The following is a 25,155-nucleotide window of genomic DNA, read 5'->3' as shown; positions in this document are numbered from 1 at the left end:
TTGTATTTTATCTCTTGCTACTAACACTCATTCAGAGAAGCTGTTTTATTGCTTGATTTCTGACTGCAGTCTTTGAACTGAAATTGGAGCCATTCAAATGCTGCCTGACAGCTTTTACTATCATTTAGCAGAGAGCACTCTGTGGTGGCCCAGGGCTGTGTTACTGGCTGTATGTGCAGGGTGTGTGTCTAGGGACATGGTGTGTGGGCACCAGGTCAGATTTTTCCAGGTGCTTTCCATGGCTTAGACAATGGGAAGCATCTGGAAAGCTGGAGGCAACTGGTGGGGGTGGCCTGTGATTTGGCCAAGTGACCATCACTTTGGTCCCCATTGATACCAGGCATCCTTCCGGGGAAGAAGAGAGCCTGAGAGCTCCTCTGCTTTCCCTTAGCTCTGTACCTTTATTTTGAAGCCTCAAGAAAACATTACAGATTTTGAGCCATTGTAAACACCTGATGACTTAGCATCCCCCTTTTCTCTCTTAATCTTTCCGCATGATGTGTTTGGTTTTCATTATTATTTTACCACAAGATTAAATTTCCAAAAAAATATCAGCCTGCATCAGACATATTAAAAGAACAGCACAAAGGTCACATCTGCCTGAGTTAAGACTGTTCTTCAGCTGTGGAAAGTAATACCTCCATCACAGTCTGAGCAACAAGGCTTTGAGGGACAGGTTCCTTTCCTCAGAGCATGCTGCCTGCAGCCAGTTAGAGAGATGGAAAGCAGCTCCTTGGTGCATATGCTCCAGTCCTAAGGGGTGTTTTGAACGGCATTTTCGTTTGCTGCACAAACCAGTCCCACAAAATACTACATAACACATGGGAACTCCGTGCAGCAGCAGCCTTGCCCTCTCTGCTGATACATGTTGTCCATCTGCCCATCTGAAGCTCATTTCTCCTTTTCCACATTTGATGTACATTGCCATGGTTCACATGTGCTGCAATGTCTCCAGCATCCTTTTATATTTCTTTGGAATACAGGTCTTGTTTTGCTCCTGGTATCTACACTTTAAAAATGCAAAGAATGGTTATAGCATTAGGGGGCAGATATGCCCAAGTCCCAGCTTATCTACTACAAGCAGCTTCTCATCCAAAGGTATTATGTGGATTAATGAAAGACTGTATTGCAGGAACTAAATGTTCTGACATGTCAGAAATGTCCAAGTGCTATTATGGTCCACTCAAAGGACCTCCATTTAGAGACAAAAATGGTAATTTTTATGCCCTTGCAGTGGGCATAAACCACAAGTACCATTTCAAGCCTTGTCCATAATTAGCTGCTCTCTCAGGTTGCTGTGGCAGAAACAGACTTATTTTACCTAGTGAAGTGGATATTGGCTGCCCTGAACGTCCCAGTTAGACATACAGTATCAGTCAGTATACTTGGCTTGACATCTCAACAACTGTGCTAGGAAGGGGGAAAGAAAGAAATTCAGATGAAGTACCTAAAGCTCACACTTTCCTTGGATTCCTGTTTAAGTGTCTGTTTAACCAATGCATTCACAAAGCGCTCACAGCCCCAGCTGAGCTCCAAAAGCCAAGGGGAATTCTGTCAGACTTCCACAGGACGACTGAGTGTCCATAAGCTTCATGGCTGACACCCTGTACAGGTGATACCACAGTGCTCTCTGAAATGGCCAGCCCGACACGTCTCTAAAGCCTGGCTGCCCATGGAAAGGTCACTGCCATGGAATTTGGTGTTTCTCTTTCCCTCTCTGCCTCCAGTTCATGCAGTTTTCTCTGCAGTGGATGTGGCCACAGCTATATTAGCACAATTTGAGGTTTCCTGAAATCCAGATCCTTTCTAGCTGTTCTGTCAAAAACCAGACAGCTGACCTTCAGTCTGCCCTACATGCTGCCAGAAGATGAGATACGCAGCCCTGTTGGGGCAGGAAAGTGCCTCTTGGATCTTCGTACCTGTGGGTTTATGATGACGCACAGGAGTTCGCATTCTCCAGCTCAGGCACGTAGATGAAAGCGAAGTTATGCTGCAATTGCAGGTGTCTCCACACTTTAGCAGCAGTTCTGAAATGTGCCTTGATTCCATCTCCTCGATAGCAAATGCACAGATGAAAGTGGGGAGGGATAAACATGTGGAGGGAAACATGAATCAAGCGCAATCCCGTTACGTTTCCTTCTTAAATCTTATTTCATCAACCAGATAGAAGTAACTTGACAGCTACACAGCAGCACTTTCATTTGCATAACATCCTGTTCTCTGCAGGCAACCTGACCTGCCTTGCATTTTTGTCTTTGCGGCTTGCTGTTCATACAGAAAGGCATTTTTATGGGCAACCAAGTCATTCTGTGTGCTGGCCAAGTGGTGATTTTCCTCTCTTTAACATTACTTCCACAAGACGTATGACAGCAGGTCTCCATCACTAATGTGCATACGTGGACTTTTGTATTCACGTGCACGAATCCCTTATACACCTATGAAAATATGAAAAGCCAGAGCTTTGCACGTCGTGGCATATGAATCTGAGCACTTGAAAAGTAGATTGATGGGAAGTAGGTATACATTTTGAGGTTTGTCCAAGGTCTTGTTTGAGGCATATACCACCCTAGACACATCTGAAGGTAATTACACCAGAAGTACTATGGTCCATCATCTGTACTCCCAACAATAAGAGTCCTATGTTGAAAAGAAGTGTTACTTGAAATGCGAAAGAAGATAAATGTTTGAGGAGGAGGGTGACTCAGACTGCTAGTGACAGGCCTTAATTCACCTTCTGGCTATTAACTGAAAATCTTTCCCTAGTACAGTGTATACTCATGTTTAAATACAAATCATTGATCACTATAGCAACCCCTTTATCACATGGAGCACATTCTAGCTCTAAGATAAAAAAGCACTTTTGAACAGAAACGCACACGCCCACTCATCAAAAGGTAAGGTGAGCATCCGTGCTTTTTATCTTGTTTTATCAAGATGATTTTTGTTTTAAAAGTAGGTAAAAGATTGTGTGTGAATTGGTCTGCCCATGTTTTGATTGTTTATTTTGAATTTTTATTCTGAATGTATTAGTATCCAAACTGAGCAGAAGGAACAGATGCTTCTCTTGGGAGATTTAAAAAGGGAATAAAGAATCAATATGTATTTAATCAGACTGTTTTTCTCCATTATCATTGCTTTAGCTGTAGGAAAAGTATTGAATTATAGGGTAGCATCTAGAAATGGAATTTCCATTTTGCAAGAAATTCTGACATGATGATTTCCCCTCCCATCAAATTGAACACAATGCTTAATTTGTTTAATTTCCAACAGAACAAAATATCCAAAAAGTTAGTAGGTTTGACTAAATTGTTTGATTTTGGTAATGGAAAAAAATCCATTTTGTAAAAATTCCAATGTATGTTCAAAGTGATAGGTTGATTAGGTTTTTTTTTTAACCAAATGAAACCAGAAAGTTTTATTAATGCCTCAAATTTGAAATGAATGGAATTTTAAAAAAACACCTTTGTTTAGTTTTTTTCTCTATGTAGAATTTTTGCCAAATTAACAGTCTCCTGCAGAACATTTAAATATTGATGAACCTTTTTGTTGGAAACGTTTCTACAAGTACTGTTGCTTACTAGATTATATGGGGAATATTACACAAAATCAGGCAATTAACTAGCACTGGCCTTTCAAGAAACAGTGGCATCCTTATTTTGCAGAGCAACTGCCTACACTTGCAAGCACAAGTGAGGAGAACAATTTTTTTAAATAGAGTTGGGATCACAGAAGGCAGTTGAACTCCAATGGAGGTTTTATTTCTTCCTTCTCTTTGCAGGAACATGATGAAGTGAACAGTGTACCAGCTCATCGTGCTGCTCATGAGCCCATCTGTAAATGTGGTGATCTAGATGTCATCTTCAACTATAAAGCCTCAAGTCAAAAGCTAGTAGTTACTATCTTGGAGGCCAGGGATATCCCAGACAAAGACCGCAGTGGTGTGAACACCTGGCAAGTGCACACAGTCCTGATGCCTAGCAAGAAACAGAGGGGTAAGACAAGTGTTCAGAGAGGACCCATCCCCGTCTTCAAGGATAAAATTACCTTTAGTAAACTGGAGCCAGAGGAGTTAAGCAGCCATGCCATTCGTTTCCGCCTCTATGCGGTGCACAAGATGATTGGAGAGAAGATGATGGGAGAGCAGTTGTTCTACCTGAGCAACATCAGCCAGAAAGGGGAAGCGAAAGTGACACTGATCTTGGAGCCAAGGAGTAATTTGAGTGTAAGTTTGATGATAGAAATATGGAGTCTGTAATGTTGTTCATGTGGTGAACGGGGACCAGCTGTACCTCATATCTTTCATTCAGGGCTGTTAGGATGCAACTGGTGGTTCTGTCGTACTGTCACTTAAAAAGTTATCAGTAAGGGTAAGCACAGGGCATGTCCTCCCGATGCAAAGCTGTGCCTTACTAACGACGGCTCAGCTAACAAGCTTACACAAAATCATCAAATGCTGTGCCATGCAGTAATAGTAGGTTGGTCCCAGAACCGCCAAGTCTAATTACATCTTAATTTCCACAAGGACAGTAGTTCTTCTGCATGGTTATGTTGGTGAACCTCTACTACTGCCAGTGCAAGAGCCACCTCATTTGGCACTAACTACTAGCTTTGGATCTCTGCGTTGTGCAGTTTCCATGTTACCTGAAATGCTTAGTAACATTCCTTTTCATGACAGATGGAAGTGGAGAGGTGGGTCATGTGAGGAGGAACTGGCTGTGCTGCTTCATAGTCTTCCATGCACATTGCAGTTTTATCCAGCTCTGGCTATGCCAATCAATTTGTGTAGATGAGCTCTGTCATGATTCATTGTCTACAAAAACCTCAGTGAGAGGTTGTACACACAAAATGAATAAAACATCATACTCTGGGTGAAGAGGGGGTAGAAAGAGCATCATGGTAGCAAGGAAAGAAAGTAAGAAAATACACAGTACAGGACCGAAAAAATCCAAACTGCAAAATGCATTCCATCCAAAAGTCATTGTCAAAGAGATTTACTGTGCATTTGATGTACTAGGATGTATGCTTATCTCAGAGGCTTTGATTTACACTAGTGATAACACATTACACAGAGTTCCTCATCTTTAAAGAGAAAGTTCAGAGACGTGTTTTTGTAAAAGTGACGCTCTGATTCTTCTGGTGCCCCATAATAACTCATTTTTAGTCTTTGTCATTTCTTAAGAGAGATCTTACTAAACAAGGCTACAAGATATAAATTAAGGGAGGGTGGTGGTGAATGTCCTGATGAGACTTTCAGTGCTCTTTCCCTGCAGAGTGCAGACTCTCAGCTTAGTCTGTCAGGAATCTCTCACAGTGATAGCGCTTCTTCAACACAGTCCCTGTCGCATGGAGGGGTGCCAGAGCTGCTCGTGGGATTGTCGTACAATGCCACTACGGGGCGGCTGTCAGTGGAGATGATCAAAGGCAGTCATTTCCGAAACCTCGCAATTAATAGGCCACCTGGTAAGTACTTTCACCGCTATTAAATAACACCATTGAGTCAAAATTCGCTTTTTATTTTCTTCCTCAAGATACTCAATTATGTCATTTCTGAGCTGGGTTTCCTTGTAGAGTATCTGATTGAAAATTAAAAGCGTTATTTCAAATACGTGTGCTGGTAAATTTTACAGTGTAATTGGAGGCAATCATATGAAGACACAGCTGATGGGACAGTAATACCTGAATGTCTCTTTTATTGCATATACCTTTACAACATCTGATTATGGCAAAAGTGCTATTATACCCAAAGCACAGAGTAATTCTCGGTAGATCCATAAAAAGAAAGAAGCACTTTTCAAGTGATTATATGTTACCATGTGACCTACAGAGGCCCTGCCTAGTGCCATTAAGAGTTTCCCAGGGCTATGCTTTGTTCAGTCCCCTTGCTGCGCTGCTGAGCGCTAGGTGACCTGGTGCTTTGGGCCCTTTGGGGATCCTGCTGCTGTGAATTCTTCGCTGCCGCACAAGAAAATCTTCTGCAGAAAGAAGATTTGAAAGTTCTGGGTCGCAACAGTTGAGTTCCCTTCCTCCAGTACCTAAAGGAAAAATGGAAATTGCCTTACAGTAGGTTTAGTTAGTGCTTGAGCTGTAGTTAGTCCTTGAGAAGGACTGTGGATGGATGGTGCTGAAGTCCATGATATAGATGGGGTCATGCAGCCATAGCGTGTGGTGTTACCTGCTTTGCTGCTGATGTGCCTCATTCGGGGGCTGAACGGCGGTGCTGTATTCATCCTGTATTGTCCTGTTGCCTCCTGTCTGAAACCAGCAGCTAATGGCAATGTGAAATAACATTTTTTTGTTTGTTGGTGTGTTTGCTTTTTGTGATGTGATTGCCTGCCCGTCATAGGTAATAACCTTTGACAGTTCCTTGCATTCACTGGATTTGACATAGTATGTCCAGCTTGCAAAATGCTAAGATTGCTTTTGCAAGATGCTGTGCTCTTTGGCCCAGAGCTAGCAAAATATTTATGGAATATTTCAGTATGTGGAGGTGAAAACTTAAGTTTCCACTAAACTGTACTTCAGTATATTACAGAAATAATCTGTGTTGTCAGTTAGTCCCTCAAGAATTAAGGGCAAGTCTATACAAGAGTAAAACCCATGACCCCAGTCTGTGTAGCCCTAGCTAGTCTTATGTTAGCTGTGGCAACACAGGTCTCCATGTGAGTTACTTAAAGACATGTTCTTATTTGCATGTACATGTTTTATTAAAAGGTTTCAAGTTGGGACCTTTTTAGTAATTTAAAGCAAAGGTAGACTAAGACAAGAGTCTTACCACATGCTCCAGCAAGCAAGCTTGCCTGTGTTTATGTATGCTGCAGTATAGATACATCCTGAAGTTTTATTCTCAGAAATGAAATTAAAGTAGTCCCAATATCGGTCAAAGTTAATTTGCTGCAGTTTTTTCTGGCATGTTTTCATGTATCTGCCTGCGGTATTGGAGTTTTCTCTCCTAGCTGCCTGAAGATGTGGATTATGCAGCACTTCTGTTCTTAAATCAGGCCCTGCACAAGTTGTCTTGTATCTGGCTGGGTCAGGCATCTGTAATGCCCCACTCTTTTCCCACGAATGAAATGTCTTCACTGCAGAGAACTCAAATAATTGCCTTCCAGCTTACTACCTGCAATACCATGAACAAATTACTGACATTTTTTGGTATTCTCCTAACAAATGTCTGTCTGGGTGCATGTTGTGTAGCTCTGTGTGCTGCAGTAAGCTGAGCGACCCTGCAAGTGATTGTCTGTGAGTGCTGGGGAGTTGTGTCTGTCCTGGGCCTCTGGTGGGAGGGGGTTTGGCAGATTGGCCATGTGTGCATAGGTTAGCTTTCAGCATGGGAAAGTTTAGCTGCCTTGATTAGACGTCCCATTGAGCTTTTTAGCTGGTGGGCGCACAGGAGTGCAGTAGCTTGGTTGGCAGCATCTTTAAACCTGATAAGCATTTTGTGTTTGTTGATGAGATGAAAACAGGAGCAGGATATGGGAAAAGGAGGTGTTCCTTGAGGGACCTTTCATTTCAAATTCTGCCTGAATTTTCCATTTCTGTTTTTGTAGGGTTTCAGATAAACCTAGTTTAATCGGTTTGATAAGCTGGCCAAAGTCTTCTGTCAGCCACCCAAACTAATAGTCCTGACATTGTTTCACAACAGTTCTTCCATCTTTATTGTTAAGGCTATCTTGAGTTGTTCCTTTGCATCCTTTCTGTATCCAGATCAACTTCAGCATTGTCAGACCACTATCTGTCAGTGTTAGATCAGTTTTTAGGTGAAACATGGAAATTCATAAATGATTACAGGCAAATTCTAAACCTATCACAATCTGCTGCTTTCATTCCAAGTCCCATTTTGCTTCTGCATTCTGCATTGTTCTTCTGCGCCTATAAAGTTCCCAGTAGTGTGGTGAGAAAAGGAGAACACAGTGAAGCAGAAATTGAAATAAGTTTAAAAAAAGGAAGAAAACCAGCACTTGTCTCAGATGCTGGAGTAACATTTCACTGATAACTCCTGCAGGCACTGCAGAAGAGTGCTGTGAGGTCTGATCATTACTGCCTGAAACATGCTGGTGGCTGAATGAGATGCTCGATAAATCCTTCACTAGGTGAAAACTAAAACTGCTATCTCCGTTTCTGGAGGGTGAGCAAATAGCCCTTGTGTTTTCTCAAATACGTCCTATCTGCAGTTCTGTTGTTGGAGGCTCAGAGGGAGTGATTTATTTCTTTAAAGTATCATGGGGATTTCAGATATAATAGCGCTTTGGAACACTTAAATACCAAACCCGAACTGCTATTCAAGGCAGCCATTTATGGTAAGACTGAGAGAAGTCAATGGGCAGAATCCATCTCCATTCCCAGCCCTGCACGCACAGAGCGTGTACAGTCCCCATATGTGCTCCTGCCGCAGCCCAGTGGCTTCAGTATTGTCTGCTGCTGACAGCTGCAGCTGTGGGGAATGACAGGAGAGTCTTGCACGACAGCAAATTCTCCAGCTGTGCTTTTTGCCCACCTCAACCCTCTTCTCTGCCACCTGCGGTCCTGCACAGGTGAGCTCGGCATCTCCTGCAGCACGCCTGTCCCCTCCTTGGCATCCTTGCATAGGGATTTCACTGTGTGCAGAAGAAGGAACTGGACTGGGGCATTGGTGATTTTAGGTGTTAAAGACTGCAGAGGCTAAACTGGATGGTTTTCTGGAGAAGGAAGGGAAGATTGTGCACATGTCAGTTTTTCCTGGCCACATCATCTCCTTCACTTAAACCTTTAAACTGAGTCAGGTAAATATCAAAGTCAAGGGTGCTTACATGGGTAATAACTGGGTTAGAAAACAACTGGACAGCTTACAGAGACTTAAATCTTGCAGGCAGTGTCTTCTCTTCAGGTAACACATGGGGGATTTAAGGATAGTTTGGTCAAGGATAAGTGTCCAGGTATTGTTCTGGGGAACATGCTGAGTTATAGGCCTGAGTCTACAATCCCTGATCATGCAAATAGATCCATTATCACTCAGGGCACTTAAGACCACTCAAGGGTATGGCTGCAGCGCTGGACCGTAAATTATCAGTGTGCGCCAAAAAGCCTCACGCAGAAAAGCATCTACAGTTTTGTCAGACGTGGACACCCTCGGTATTTTAGTGCTAATGGCTTGTGTGCTGTGCACTTCATTCTCTTTGGTTCTTGTAAAAATCATTAACCTGTGCTAGCATTTTGTAGGGGTTTATATCTTGGTCCGTGGCATTGTATCTTCTTAGAACAAAACCCAGTGTGTTTGTATAAAGGATGGTTATTATAAAAAAAGTAACAAGAGAAGCTGACACTACTGGCAGACGTGTCTTTAAAAATTTATAACCAGTTACATACTATGTGCATGGTAGTAGTACCTTGGGATTGCAGTGATGGGCCAGGAATCATTTGTGCTAGTCGGTGTATAAACACACAACAGAGAGCTGGTCTCTGCCGACATGAAGTTTAACCTTCATCAGCTGCTCCGCTGGGTGCAGCTCGCTCTCCTCTAATCCAGCCTTCGTTCTTTCCCCTTCTGCGTTTCTTTCGGGGCTTACGTCTGTGTGTAATGCAATTTGAGAAGGACTATTGTAAAGATATTCCCTTGCCTAAGAAAAGTCCTCCAAGCTTTTCAGCAGCTGCGGAATTAATCACACGTAATAATTACATCCGTACATGATCATTATTATACTAGCAGCATGTTAACCCCATTAAACAAATACAATAGCATTAATGCTGGAAAAGACAGGAGGGAGAGAGCAAGCTATCAGGATTTCTATTTGGAACAGGAGAAATTCTTGGAGTAACGACTTGTCTGAAAACAAACATCTACCTGAGCCACAGATAACAGTGCCAAGAAGCACAGAAGATGCTCCCATAGAAAAATTAAGATCCTTACATGGTATTTGTTGCTCTGGTGTCACAGTGCTTGAAAGCCATTAGTGGATTTTATTTGGGAGTGAAATATTAGGATTATAGCTCCGTGAAAATGTCCACTTAAGGGCCAGCAGTAGTCATGAAGAAAACAAATTAAATGTTAGAAATATACAGAGGAAGAAATGAAAAGTTACTTGCCTGTAAATATACAGTCACTGGCGTCATGAATACTGTGTCCAGTTCTTGCTCCCTCTATTCAAATATGATATGGCAGAACTGGAAAGATGTGGTGAGGAGTGTCAGAGACAATCAGGGGTATGGGAACAGCTTCTCTTCAGTGCCGCTGAATAGACTGCACCTCCTACAATGCTACGACAAAGGGAGACGGGGGAAGATTTCACAGAGGTCTATGAAATCCTGAGTGTCGTTGAGGAAGTGAATTGACAACAGTTATTTGTTGTGTCTCCTCATACAAAACCAAAGGATTGTAAAATGAAATGAGGAGGTATGAGTCCTGAGGAGGAGACAGTTCTTCACTTACGCTGTCAAGTTCCTGACTACAGAACTTCGTGGATACTAGAAGTCTACTTGAGTTCAGCAGCCCAGGACAAGTTCACGAAGAAAGATCCACTGAGGACCATTAAATACAAAGACATTGCCTCTGACTGAGGAAGTTGTTGAGTCACAAATCACTGAAGACTGGGAAAGTATTAGGGAGAGAATCAGCATGTGCCATATTTGCCATATTTTTATAGACTTACTTAGGCATGTGGTATTGGGTACTGTTGGGTGGATGGACTGGCTTGGCACAGCTCTTCCCACCACATGTGAGACCTGGAGCTGATTGGGCTAAGAAAAGCAAGTCACAGAATAATGGACCTTCAAGTAGCAATTATGAGATTTTTGTGGAGGATGTTCCATGATAATCAGACATCCAGTTATAGTGTGTGGTTATCCAGTAATGATTTCAATAGTTTTATATTTCTAAAAGGTCTGTGAAAAGTATAATCCATGTTACACTTGCTGGGTATAAAAATGAAGATATTTCTGGATCAAAGGAGTGCATTTCAAGTGGAATGTATGGTGATGTCTCTCCCACTCCCATAGCTGTGAACAAGAAAAAAAAAATATTATTTTTTTCCCCCTCCCAAAACAAGCAGAAGACTAAACCATTGCTTCCAGGGTAGAACTCTCCTAATTCCAAATTTCAGTTGGAGCCGAATGTTTAGCGCAAATCTGCAGTGACTTTACAGAGCAGCGTTTGCAGGAGATCTCGTGACAGGCTGCATAATACAGCCATGCCTGCGGGCACCACTGCTGGAGGTGAGAAAAGCCAGGCTTAAGCATCCTTACATCATTCTGCTACCGTTGCTGTTGCTGCGACGCTGTGCATTGATGCTTTCTGATACGCTCTCAGTTAAAGTTCCCACCCCCTCTCCGTGGCAGCAGCAATGTATAAAGCCCAATGTATGTCATGGGAAGTGTTGAAATGCCCTTATCAGAGGATAGTCACCTTGTGCATCTGGAGAGGTGCCTGTGTTACGCTTTAGCTGTGTAAGCCCAGGCTGAAGCTGCACCTCCCCAGGGCTGGGAGAGTGCGAGGAGGCAGTAAGCTGGCTCCGCAGCCCGACACGTGTCCCCGGTGAGGGCTGGCACTGTAAAATGAAGTGGACATGGGGTGTTGTGGCAGCAGAGGAGGATCACCAAGGAACTGAGCTAAGAGGCTGTCTGGAAGCAGCCTTCCTTCCAGAGAGACCAGGGCATTGCTTCCAGGGAGCCCTCATCTCCTGCCCCTCTGCAGCCCGTCTCCTTGCACAAAACAAGTCATCGATGCTGGCAATTTCCTCCCCTGAGGTCTAACAGTGCTTCCAGGGAGCAGTGCACTCCTTTCTGCTGCATTTTAAATTAAAGGTGCTTCTGGTCTGTTCTCTGATGACTCACATGTGGTGAAGGCTGCCAGATCCCAGCCTCTCCCTCGCGTGATCACTGCCAGCTGCGGGAGAGGGGACCTGAGCAACAGAGGCTCAGTGGAATAGGGGAAGGAAAGTTGGCTCCTCAGCAATGTAGTAGGCAGCTCTCAGCTCTTGTATGATTTACAGAGCAGGGCACAAGCTGCCTCTGGCCTAATCCAGACTTTCCCGATGTGTTTGGGAACAAAAGCTTGGGTCTAATTCTGCTCTCTGCTGTTTTCCCGGTCCAGCTGCAGTGAGCCAGGTTCAGAGCATTCCTGCCCCACTGGCGGAGTAATGGGGAGGTAAAGCCGTGACTAATGGAGCAGCGGTCTTCTGGCTCTCAAACTGAGACCTTGCGTTGAGCTGCGCTGCACAGAGTTGAGCTCTGGGGCTGCTTTGCCACGCAATGCTGCCGTTTATTATGTAGGCTAGGAATGTGGGCATGCCAGCTGGGTGAAATTAAGCTCTAGGCCCAAGGCTTTATTTTACTGCGGGTGTTATTAGTCTGAATTGCAGCATGCTGACATGGTTATACTGCTTTTGGAAATGAGCTGGCTTGCCTGGAGCACGGGTGGGAAAGTCCGTACAGCATTGTGTTGTACGCTGCAGTCCACAGACCCGAGTCAGGAGTCTTTGGTTGTTTATTTCCTTTCTAAATATAAATTCAAGCAGGAGGTTGGACGCTTTTGTATTGCAGTGTTTTTGTTCACGGGTTAGCTTTATTAATAATGGTGGAGCTTAGGGTAAATGAAAGCAGAATGCACGCTATGGTCCCTGCTCCAAAAATGAGAACATATAAATTATCATTGATTATTCCCCTGAGTTGTTATTATCAGTTAGTTCCCTTAGAAGGATGATGACAGAAATGGGTCATTAGAAGAAGTGCAGATAAACTGATTGCCTTTGCAGATGAGCTCTCAAGAGATGGTTGGGGCAGTGTTGATGGAGACAGAGCAGTCTGCACGAGGAGAGGTTTGGCCAAACCTCTGGAGTAGGCTTATACGGCACCAGCCCAAAATGTGTCTGGCTTCTTGCAGCATTCCTTGATTGAGTGCTTTTCACTCTGCTATTAAATGCAGAGGTGTTGATATTTTATGTATACATGAACATTGTTCAATCCACTCATACCACAGATGAAAGATGAGTTTAGAGTAAAAATGATCTGTAGCCAGAACTTCTGTTCCAAAGCCTATATGGAAAGGAGATGCGGTGCTAAAATTGGTCTCAGCAAAGTTAGACTTTGTTCCTGCTTCTTCACAGACTTTTGTGTAACCGTGGGCAAGCTGCAGTTTCAGACACTGCCAGATATTAAGAAGTCTCGCTCTTCTTCATGTCAGTGAGATAGGTGCCTGAATAGAAGGTGAGCACTTAGGCATTTTCAAGACTGTAAGCCTTAATCTCTCTTCTCCTTTTGTGCTTGACAGAGGTGGCATGAAAGTAAATACACTGAAGAGCATAAAGTGCTGAGATACCACAGTAATGAGGCCATTACTGAATCAGAGCATGTAATTAGATGGAAAATGTTTGCCTTCATAATGAATAGATGCTCTCACACATACATTCCTCAGTAAATTTTCAAGTTCATCCTTGCTGTAGTTCCACTAATTTCACCGTGTATCCAAGGATGGATTTTCCTTGGCAAAGCCAACCGAAAGGGAGAGATTTCCATCTCAGAGGACCAGACTGGACCGCAAGGAGAGCTAGGAAGTGTTTCCTGATGATACACCTAAAAAGATGCTGCAAGGAGCACAATGCAGTAAGGGCAAATCACAATCTTAAAATGTAGTTAGTGAAGCAGAATAACAGCTCAGCCTCGTACGTACCAGCTCTGCAAAGCAAATTTCAGATGCTAAATATACTATCCACACCTACTCTTTTATTTCTGTTCAGGCAAGCTTGATTCTTTTGGCTGGTAAAATACACCCAGTGGAATAAATTTGAGAAGAATCTGCAGCCTGATTTAGTTGTCAGTTGCCCTGGTTTTGTGCCTGTGTTTACATGGGGATGAACAGGGCTCCTAGTATTAGCTCTGCCCTGAGCGTAGTCTCCCTCCAGCCTGCACGTTCTTGCCTGATCCAGATGATACCTGCAGAATCCCCACCGACCTTGGTACTGTATAGACAGGGCCTTGGTGCAGAATTATGTAGCAAATCTGATGTGTATTAAAGAAAAAGCCTAATTCTCTGACGTTGATCTCTGGAGGAAAATGGAAGTATTAGACCAGGAGCAAATACAGAAGGTCTCATCTCCATGAATTCCTTGGTCTCAGCAGTCATTTCTCTTGCGTGTCAGCAGAAACAAGCCCCTTCAGCTTTCTGCCTCTAAATGGGATTGGTTTGGAAAATGCACTGAAATTATGTAGAAAATGTAAGCTTTCAATCTGAAAGAAAGAAAAATGTAAAAATTTGAACAGAGAATTGTACAAATTAGCTGCTTTTTTGTATTTAAAAATCAGCCTAGCAGAGATTTTTCACTATTTTGAAATCCCCTCCTCACAAAAAAAAAGGTGAATACGTTAAAAAAAAATAAAAATCCATAAAACGCCTACTCCCCACTTATTTTTTATTTCCAGGGAGTTTCCTGCAGCCTTAGACCAGCAACCAGGCCTTCCACATGAGGAATGCTTCAGTGCACGTTACGGTTTGTCAGCGCAAAGCAAAATGACATCTTTGCAAGTACTGCAAGAGATTGGTAGTTATCTTGCGTGGTTTCACATGGAATCATAGAATCAGAGAATTGTTTTGGTTGGAAAAGTACTTTAAGATCACAGAGTCCAACCACTAACCTCGCACTGCCAAGTCCACCACTAATCCATGTCCCTAAGCACCACGTCTACGTGTGTTTTAAATACCTCCAGGGCTGGTGACTCAACCACTTTCCTGGGCAGCCTGTTCCAGTGACTGATAACCCTTTCAGTGAAGAAATGTTTCCTAATATCCAATCTAAACCTCCCCTGGCACAACTTGAGGCCATTTCCTCTTGTCCTATCGCTTGTTACTTGGGAGTAGAGACTGACCCCCACCTGGCTACAACCTCCTTTCAAGTAGTTGTATATCGAGCTAGAAGAGAGAGTCCTCTCTCGGGCTTTGTGTTTCTGATGGGTCTGAAGTTGTTACAGAATTCAGTCCCTCAGCACCAGCAACATTGAGTATTACTGTGGGAATTAGTGCACCTCTTGAGAAAGCAGTTCTTTCCTTCCCAGATACAATCAGGAAACTGTCATGTCAGAGCTCTGCTTTTCTGTCTAATGAGTAGGTCTTTGTTGGCAACATCTACTTCATCTCCAGTGTTCCGTTGGAGCTAATGATCGGACTGAACTTTCCCTGCAGTAACTCGATAGCCGTACAGCTGTGCAGGCTCACAATTTGCTCCTCGATTGTCAATCTCCTGACAGCTTTTTCAGTGGAACAGTTTGAGAGGAGCGAGGAGCCTTGCTTTGGAGACACAGAAGTGTTTTCACACCTGAAGTGTAATTTCACACCTTGTGTTGCTCAGTAGATAAGTGCGTAAAATAGCACATCAAATGGGAACAGAAGAGGATAGACATGCTGTAGACAAGAGACGGAGGCTTGTTATTTATTTCCTATCTTCAGCACACTGAAATAATACTCACTTGCAGAAACCCAGGCACAGATTATGAAGGGGTTAGGAGGGGACTTTTCTAGCCAAGTGATCTGTTACCGTCACATGCAGAGCGAGTGAAAACTTACTCTGAGCTGGGTTTGTGGAGCATTGTGACCACAGAGCTCTGCCTGAGACCACGGTATTAGTGACCACATAGCAGAGGTGAACTGATTAATACAGGTGGCAGCAAGAGTTTTAAGGGTGGTTTTACGGGAACGCTGACTTGGACCATCCCTTCCCTGTATCTATTAAGCATTTTTACTCCTTATATTGACTTAAATAGTGAATAAAATTGACCTGGAGTCCACCAAAAAAGTAAGATGAGAATTTGGAAAATCATGATTTCTCGCATGAAACAATTGTGTGAGATGAAATCATTTCACTGTGTATGCAGGTTTCCTTTCCCTCTTTTCCAAGACCCTTTTAATTTGCTATCTCAAATAATAGGTTGTAGAGGTATTCTTCCAAAGGAAAGTGGTGGAGAGGCAAGTGCAGCCAAGGGAAGACAGCTCCAATGAAGCTTTGTTGTGAGGGAGAGGAAGGGAGGATGCACACACACCATTTGATATGGAGAATCCATAGAGATGCTCAGTTTCTGTTAGGCTTGCTAGGGTTGAGAACCAGATTTCCTGCTCTTTCCAAGTGAGTACGGCTGAAACATGCATCAGTTTCCTTCCTTTCTTCTCCCCAGCTGAATGTAAGGAAATCCAAGAGGTACTTTTACCTGCTGCTTCTCATCCCATGGATTTTACTAAGGAGAGCAGTCCAGCCCTCCTCTGTTATTCACTGTGAATGAAGCTGCTCTGCTTGGAGTTTTTTGGGTGTTTTTTGAGCATTTGGGGCTTTCATTTAATCTTTCACCATGCCAAACATTATTTCCTCTTCTTTGTCCTAGACACCTATGGAAAACTCTGCCTGCTCAACTCCATGGGCCAGGAGATGTCTCGCTGCAAGACCTCCATCCGTCGAGGACAGCCCAACCCTGTCTACAAGGAAACTTTCATCTTCCAGGTTGCCCTCTTCCAGCTCTCTGATGTCACGCTAATGATCTCCATATACAACAGACGCAGCATGAAGCGCAAAGAGATGATTGGCTGGATTTCTATGGGTCAGAACAGCAGCGGAGAGGAAGAGCAAAGTCATTGGCAGGAAATGAAGGAGTCGAAGGGGACGCAGGTCTGCCGGTGGCACACGCTACTGGAGTCCTAGTGGTTACCAGGGCAGCCTGCAGGTCCTGGGACCGTGGGCTGTCTTCCCTTGTTCTCAGTCAGCAGAAAACAGCCATCCCATGGCAGGCACCGTGCTCTGACAGGTTACGTACGCTTTAACCTGACTTTTCAGTGTCAGCAGGCATGGGTATTAAAGGTGGCGAGGCCTGGGAAGCAATTTATTTCTTATCTTTCCAGGTTGTCCTGCATTTTCTACATTCAAATAATTAACCCTAGGGAAAAGCAGTGGGAAAACTTAAAAAAACCTCTCCTTGGCCATTGTCTCACTCATTTTGTCATAGGCTTAATCATCACAGACTGATTTTGATGCTGTTTTCTTCTGGGGTAAACTCTTCCCTCCTTCCCCTTATTTATATTAATGAAGGTTGCAAATATTCTTGACATGCAGATAGCTCACAGATAGGCTAACCCGCATGCAGATCACATTCTCTCTCTTTTATTATCGTGTTTCTCAGTCCTAGAAATAAGCACTTGATACCACTGTAGACTGGATGATACATTTTTCAGGCAGCATGGGAAAGCATCTTGAATTCTCTGACAACTTTTAAGTGCCTAGACAGTACTACTGTTCTCCTGTACTAACAATCGGTATTAGGACTAAACACTACTGGTATTTTTAATTAGGCATCCTGTGCACTTGTTAGCCTGCATTGCCATAGGTTTGCACGACAGATAGCTAGCATCAGTTTTATATTGCAATTATACAATGCATGTTTAGAAGCTTACTTGAAGTTCATGGCTTCTGTCTTCATGAATACCAAAAAAGACCAGAACAAGCTGCACATCCACCTTTGTGCCTGAATCACTCTTTTCTGCGTCATTGTTTTGCCCATGTGTTACTTTGTTTTTTAAAAGTGAGGTTTATTCAGAAAAGCATTTCTGTGAGCATTACACAGGAAGGCTTTAGATCCGTGACTTCTCTGCAATTCAGTTAAGCACAAGTCAGTTTGCTGAGGGCTCTTCTTCAAATATTCTATCCTGTAATATCTTCTCGGGATCTGAAAGGGGACTTTTTTTGGCACACTAGCGGTAGAGGATGCCAGACCATGTCATCTCATCTTCGGAGCGAGCTCTCCGGCAGGCAAGGAATAGGATCCAGGGGCCCCCCCCAGCGGGGCTGCTGGCTCTGCTGAACTAACACCAGAGAAAATACTGTGCTTCCTGCCTCTGACTGAACACAATGCAAGGAGCAGGCTTGCTGGATGAGGTGATGACACTTTTATGTAGTTACTTTTCAGACTGTATTGTCGTTTTCCATTTTAATCTTTTTTCCCGTCTCTACGAGTTGAAGTCGTGGAGGCGATGGATAGGGGACATGTCTTAATCTGCTACTTGACTATTGAAGGTTTAGCAGTTGTTAGCTGTTGCGATGCTGTGTGTGACACCGCAGAGGATGTTAATTGTCTAGTGTAGTGATGGTACGTAGGCAGCAGGGTGCTGAGACCTTCAAATACTATCAGCTGCCCTGTCTCCTGTTCCCCACGCTCTCCAAGAGAGGACTGGCATTTCCCCATTGCTGCTGATGATAGCAAGACACGGGAAATGTTTCACTGAAAAGGTTTGTCTGTACTGAATCACTTTGTGTTTTGTTTTTGTCATTTACTGAGACCTGGCACCAAATTCTGCCTCCTACTGCACCACAGCCGTCTCCTTCCCTTCAACGGTGCTGTGCAAATCTAACTAGTGCAAATTTTGGCACTGGCTGTTCGACCAAAATTGAACCTCGGTGCTGGTTTGCATCACATGCAGGCTAGCCAGGCCCCGCGGGGCAGCGGTGTGATACACATGGGTTATCGCTTCGTGTGATACACACAGGCTTTGTCTGTCCTCACGAGGCAGACAGAATAATCTGCCTGTAGAAGGACTTCTGGTATAGGTGATACAAATTACCTACCGGCCATGGTTTTATATATTCTTATCACTTACCTGTCTGAGCATCATTTTTCTGGTGAGACCGGTGGGTATCCTATGCAGGAGGGTTGTCCTCCACTGCCTAGATAAGCTGGCATAATATCTGCTTTGCACTACCGGGGCTGTGTATCACAAAGCAGGATCTAACCCAAATACAGCTCAGCAAACAAATACTTTTTTGACTGCACTGTTAATGCTGCTGTATTACCAATGTGAGAGAAAATGAGCCTTTGAGTGGTAACCAGCAGAATAGAAATGGTTTTTTATCATGTTCTTTTCTTCTAGGAAAAAAGTAAAGGAAACAGCCCAATTCAAAAGGTGCGTTTGCTGATTTCAGTTGTTTTCCAATCTCTGCATCTTTTTTCCTGAACTGTGTAAAATGTATATACAAGTGTTTATAAGTAATTTTATTATCTGGGATGTGTATGTATAATAAACTTAATGAGATTCTCTGCATAACTTCTTGAACCTGCAAAGTGTTGCTTATGCTTAATGATTAGCTAAGGGAAAAGTATAAGTTGATAATATGTTTCAGCAGTGAACTGGAGATAACCCAGACTTATAACAGTGTGATTAAAAAAAAAATTCTTGGAAAAGATAATTTTAAAAAAACCAATGAAGTAAACTGGTTTTGGACTTCCATGCTGTTTTCACGTCAAGATCTTTTCTGAAGATACAACATTAATGGAATTGAATTTTAATATATAATTTCAGTGTACTGGGAGTCACAGGAAAGCAAGTGAAAATAGCTTAAATAGAGTAAGTTAATATCTGAGTACGTGTTAAAACTTTGCTCTCAGATGGAAGCAGGTTGCTTCATCCTTGTGACAACATTTTGGCCTGATATTTTACCAGAAAACATTTGGAGGGAAGGGAAAAGGGATGAGGCAAGGGGAGCATTGGGGGGTTGGAGCTGCGGCTAAACCTGTTGGCACATCCGCGCCTTGAGCAGTGTATTTGTGGGGTTCATTAAGTTCCTACTGAAGCAATGGGAGGAATTTAGGGATCTTGGGATGAACACAGTGCTGGGGGTGCTCATGCTTGCTAGCTGTACTTTGGGATTTTTGTTGCTTTTGTGGTTTATTTTTCTTCTCAGTATTGACTGCCTGTGAAATGAAGGCTTTGCAGCAGCTCCCCCGTATTCCAGAGCTCCCGTAATTCTTCCAATTGACAGATTGAATTAGTCATTGCTAATATTGATACAGGCTGGGCTCGTGCTCATGGTCTTTCTTATGTAAACACCACTGCCCTTTCAGTCACTGCTTTAACCCCTTGTTTTCTTTGGAAGTGGCTGAATTTCTGGAACGATTTCCATTCCTTGGGAATCTTGACTCGCACTTGGCTCTCCGTTGGTGGTGGTCAGTAGACTTGGGGTCCTGTGCTCTGCTGGCCTCCATCGACGTGGACGCTGATGCTGATGCCCGATCTCTGCTTCTGTGGGGCTCCAGGAGGGGACAAGAGTTGTGAGAGGGCCATGAGGAGTTCAGCGAGTGGGAAAGCAACGGCTGACCTGGTTCTGGGAATGCTTGGAGGTTTCCTAATGCACTCAGGTTTTCTAAGATAATTCATCCCCTTTTGACACCACTGTCTGGAATTCCCTTGTAGCTTATTTGAATTTTCTTCTCTTGGGGAAAAAAAAAAAGCCTGAAAACCCACAAAATCATTGTGTGGGAAGGAACTAACTGCACTGGCATAAGCCCAGAATATTGTGGGCAAGTGCTCTGGATACATCTCTGTATCTCGAACAGCGTTGTTCAGCTAGTTGCAGTCTGTTCCTTCCTTGGTCTCTCTCCAGCCAGCACGCCCCTGTCCTGCTAGGCTCTGTGCTGTTATTTTATTTTTTGTTTTTAATGTGTATCGACAACAGAACAGAATGATCTCACCACGTTTATGTTCCCTGTAATAATGCTGACTTTCAACTGATGCCCACAGAAATGAGTACCTCTTTTAGCCCACTGAGCTACAGCTATAGCTTACTGAAGTGCCCATTTGTAAAGGCTTTATCTGGATGATCTGCTACGTTGTTGGATTTGTTCAGGTTTCCTTTTTACCAATGTCTTTAATTACCTGGACCCTGCTGTTGCCTGCTCGCTCCTGTCGCTCTGGCTTGTCTGCATTTCCCTTGCAGGGTAATGCGGGGTGTGTAGCTCCTGGGGCACACGGACAATACTTGGATATATTTTTAGCGGCTGCAGAGCCCAAGAAGTTATTTGGTGCTTTACATAGTCAACTGATCTTCAGTCATGAACGCAGCCATGAATGTCTTTAGATGTTCTTGGACGCACAGAACCAAAGGCTGCTAGCTGCTATTGATCATTTCTCCAGCATAAAGCCTAAGGTGGTAGCTTGGCAGAGGAGCAGGCAATTCCTCTGGTGGCAGTTCATTTTCTCCTTCAATTGAAGCTGGTGATGACCTTGGAGCTAGCGTGCCTGCAGAGCTTGCTTTCCACTCCCATATTTATCATCGTCTTTAATCTGTGTGATCACTGCACTTCATCTCTCTGCCTCTCAGCTGCCTTCTGCCCTTCAGCACAAAAGGTGGACAGAAAGGCTGAGCAAAGAATACGGCCTTCCCTATTGCGTTGTCCCTGGGCGCAAGGGGAGCTGACTTCTGGAGGGGTCATCTTAAAGTTATGATGCTCATTATCAAGACCTTGACTCCCCGATCTCTAGTCTGTTTGTGGAGTTTGAAGCTTGTTGGTTGGGCTGTGATACTTTAATAATTACTGTTCACCTCAATATGGACCGAGTTGATGGCAGAGGAAACAACCTGTTCTGTATTTGCTTGCTGCTTTTTTTTTTTTTTTAAGCATTGTGTTCTGTAGAAGGGCAACAGAGCCTGAAGGAATTAGTATGCAGGAGAATCCACTTTCCATTTAAAATATACTAAGTGTGATGTTTGTAACTATGGTTTGAGGGAAAAAAAAAGCAGCCAGGGTTTGTAGAAGAGCTCACGCTTTGAATGAGGCAGGTTTTTTCCCTTCAGCATGCGCTACCCCAGCAAATACATTCTCATACCCCAGGCAGTGATGCTGGCTCACAGCTGATCTGCTTCTGTGATAAAAGCAGCCAGAAGCTGACAGATCCTAAAGCTTGGAAAGACATACAGGATAATTCAACATAGCTGGTTTGGGTGTTTATTTGGAATGCGGTGCAGATTTAACAAGCTGTCATGCAAGAAATGAAAACCCCAAGCAGTGGCCGGGAAGGTGGTGGGGAGGGAAGGCTCTCGGAGTGGTTGTGCCGCTGTAGGGCTGGGAGTTTGCTCACCCTGTACTCCAGAAAGCAGCACAGCCGGGCTGCAGTGGCATCAAGCCTGAGCTGAAACCCAGTTTCTCTGCATGATTCCCTAGCTCCAGATCTGCTGAAGGCATACAGCTTTTTTTTTTTTTTTTTTTCCCCAGTGCAGAGCGAACTTGTGTCTTCCTGCAGCCTACGCTGTAGGCCTTAAGAAATGAATGTGTAAATATTTTGTCTCTCACAGCAGCCCAAGGTCATCTTTCTGGAACAGCAAACAGGCACAGAATCCAAAGAAGATCAGTCTGTCATGTGAGTAAGGTTAGCATCTGCACTTACAAATGACAAAGGCCATTAATCCTCATGCTGTAATCCCCAAGCTGTTTGCCAGCTGGCAGCAGGAAGATGTTCCTGCTCAACCCACACAGCTATCCATGTTTTTTCACCTTTATGAAGCAGATATAGGTCAATACTGTAGCCTGGATAAAGAACTTGGTAGATGCCATTCATCTCTTCTAGGCGTTACAATCCTTCTCTTCTCTACAGGAGCCATCTGTACAAACGAGGGTGTAAGAGGAGAGCTGCGGGCTGGGCTGTCCCTGGGCTGCTCCCCCAAAACAGAAGGCTGAAGGTGAGATTTTCTGCCCCCTCTCTGCTCCTGAGTTTCTCATGGGAGGATAAATTTTGATATCTTGCTGCAGAGCTGAACAGCCCGAGCAAAGCGCTGTCACTAGACAGGTCTTTACACACAGAGCAGGAAAAGCCAATGCTTCTACAAGGCAGATGTAAGTCCAGTGTGGAAACATTTTCAATCCTAATTTGGGAACCTGTGTGGAATTTGGGTATTACCCATCATAGGGACATAAAAGCTGAATCCTGTGAGATAGCACTGATGAAGGAAGTCTGTGCTGCTTGACAGCAATGCAGGTGGGCTGTGGTGGGCTGTAAGATCTTGTGCAACAAAAAACTACGGCACCATGTCGCATCCTGTGAGCATTAGGCAGCTGAGGCTGGAAACAGTTGAAGAAGAAACCCAAAAGCCAGATGGGAGCTATGAAGATCCGTTCAGACCTGTTAGTTGCTCATCTCTTCAGAAAACTGGAAAGCAGATTGTTGGGGTTTACTTAATAAAAGTGGTTTAACAGATACTGCAGCTCCTGGGGCAACTGCAGGTGCAAGGAAGTGAGGACATCACCTCCTGGCATTTGAGTTTCCTCCTGGCTGGAATGGGTGACCACCAAATAGATACCAAATACCCTGTAATGTCATATCCAGCGTGGGCTGATCTCATTGAGTAACGAGAGATGAAAAGCTGAGCTTGGCTATTGGCAAAGAACAATAAAGATTCAGGATTCAGACAAAAGCTGAATTCTTTCCAGAGTCCCACAAACAGTAATTAGCCTTGACCTCCAGGCATTTTATTGTGCCAAATGCTTTCATCTCCCTTAATTTCTCAGACTTAGGAGAACATTGCTAATTTCTCTCTTTGTTAACGGCTGGGAAAATCTCATAATTTTGCCAGCTTTCCTCATCCCAGTTGTGTCTTGTTAACGCTTTCCAGGTGCTTTTCCTTCACAGTCTCCATCATAGCATCTCCCATCCTCTCATTAATGTCTGTAGAAATCTGCTCCAAGTCAGGTCCGTGCCTTGTAGCAATATTTTATGTTGATGGTGCTCAGGATAAAACTTGTCCTCCAATCTCTTGCTGTCACTATGTGGCACCTCAAGCACAAGTTTTCCAATTAAGCTGGTACCACGTCTCTCCCGTAGTCCTCTACTGGCACTGCTGCGGTTTTTGTCTTGCAGGGCTGTATTCTCAGCTGTAACTTCATTGACTTTTTCCCAGCAGAGAGTTTTGTTTGTCAAGAAGAGTAAGTGAAGTAATCATTTGGTAGACTTAGCATTTAAATACTGCGTGGCATTTATATGTGTATGTATAAAAATGTTTTCTGTGGTAGAGTGCCCCCAGGCATCTGCATGAAGCACATCTCAATGGATGTTTGACTGTTGATTTAAATATACTGTATATAATAAGTTATTTTTAGTGTGTATTGGCTTCTTTCTATGTTGGAGTGATACACCATTTCTGGCAAGTACAGGGTTTTGTCGTCCTACAGCCGGATGCTGGAGAGGCAGTGGCTGAGGTGTGTGTGCATCTCCTTCCTCCATAATCCTTCCCCTTCGCCAGCTTTGCGGCTGGACGTCCATCACTGCCGGGCTGCGTTGCCACAAGACAGCGTTGTAAGCCCATTTACTGCATCTCCCTCCGGCCGTTTAGTAGAATAATCCGCCTTTAAGGTTTTTCCTTTTGTTGCTGTCATAGCCTCAGCACAGACCATGGGCTGGTTGGTATTTGGAGTAATTGAGCCCTGTGGCTGAGGGTGCATCAAGAGTCATAGAGATCTCAGGTCTCCTTTCCCAGCCTGAGATACACAAGCACAAAATATATCTATAAATTGATCACTTTAAATAATAAGAAAAATGCCAGGTCCCTCACTTCTGTTGGTGCAAAAGCAAGTCTTCTAGAGCTTGAATTATTGATGAATTATTTTTATGATAAATACATCTATAAAAACAGAATTGTTCATGCTGTGAAGGTTATAAGAAACAAATTCATATACCCTTTTCACTTTTGTAAAGTTCAAAGATTTGCACTGAAAATTGTACCTTCAATCTAGTTAATAAATGGCTGGTATTGACTGGTGAAGCTACTGGAATGGTATGAGCATCATTTCGCTTGCTGTGTGTGTGATTGAAAGAGATATCTGAAGTGCAAAACTGTGATAAAAAAAGATGGAAAAATACGATGAAAAGATGTTTGGATATTCAACAGGAAGAGTGGTACGGGTTTATTCTTAGCTTTTCATGTACTTGACAATGAAACATTTTTATTCTACTTAAGTGCTAACGTGCATGATCATACAATATATTGCCTCTTGCTAATTATATGCTGCGTTGGGAATACTAATGTCTAGATGATATCTGACTGGGAAAAAAGCATTAAACCTGGCTTCTGCAGAATTTTGGGCTGAAATTACCCCCACACACATACAACCATCCACACCTTAGAAACAGTCTTATGTTGTTACAGTGAACGCTGTTGTTACAGGGTTTTATCAATAAAATAGAAGCAGATGGCTCATGTAGACATGCAAGACCAGCGTATCTTTCTTGTTGTTCATATTGTGGCAGAACCGAGTGAATATGCATCTAGGAGAGGTGGACGTGTTTTGTTCAGAACAAAGATGCAGGTGTCTGGTGCATAATACATAACAGGGAGGAATGGGAAATATCCCCCCCCTGCCCTTGATCCCCCTGTCCATCCACATGGACAGAGCGGC

The 25,155-nt window shown here is 43.6% G+C and overlaps 1 protein-coding gene across 6 annotated transcripts in view; it reads left to right on the top strand.

Moving 5' to 3' along the window:
• The window catches only part of SYT16 (synaptotagmin 16), a 111,499-nt gene extending 92,063 nt beyond the window's left edge, over window positions 1-19,436 (top strand). For all 6 annotated transcript variants that reach the window (XM_054827614.1, XM_054827618.1, XM_054827613.1 and 3 more), the window contains 3 exons: window positions 3,779-4,222; window positions 5,271-5,460; window positions 16,333-19,436. In XM_054827614.1, coding sequence (XP_054683589.1) covers window positions 3,779-4,222; window positions 5,271-5,460; window positions 16,333-16,646 — 948 coding nt within the window. In that variant the 3' untranslated portion in view covers window positions 16,647-19,436. The remainder of the gene's footprint in view (window positions 1-3,778; window positions 4,223-5,270; window positions 5,461-16,332) is intronic.
• The last annotated feature ends 5,719 nt before the right edge of the window (window positions 19,437-25,155 follow it).

This window comes from Grus americana, chromosome 5 (assembly GCF_028858705.1).
Source record: "Grus americana isolate bGruAme1 chromosome 5, bGruAme1.mat, whole genome shotgun sequence".
Lineage (NCBI taxonomy): Eukaryota > Metazoa > Chordata > Aves > Gruiformes > Gruidae > Grus > Grus americana.
The sequence above is the reverse complement of the archived record's forward strand: the minus strand, read 5'-3'. Positions and strand labels throughout refer to the sequence as shown.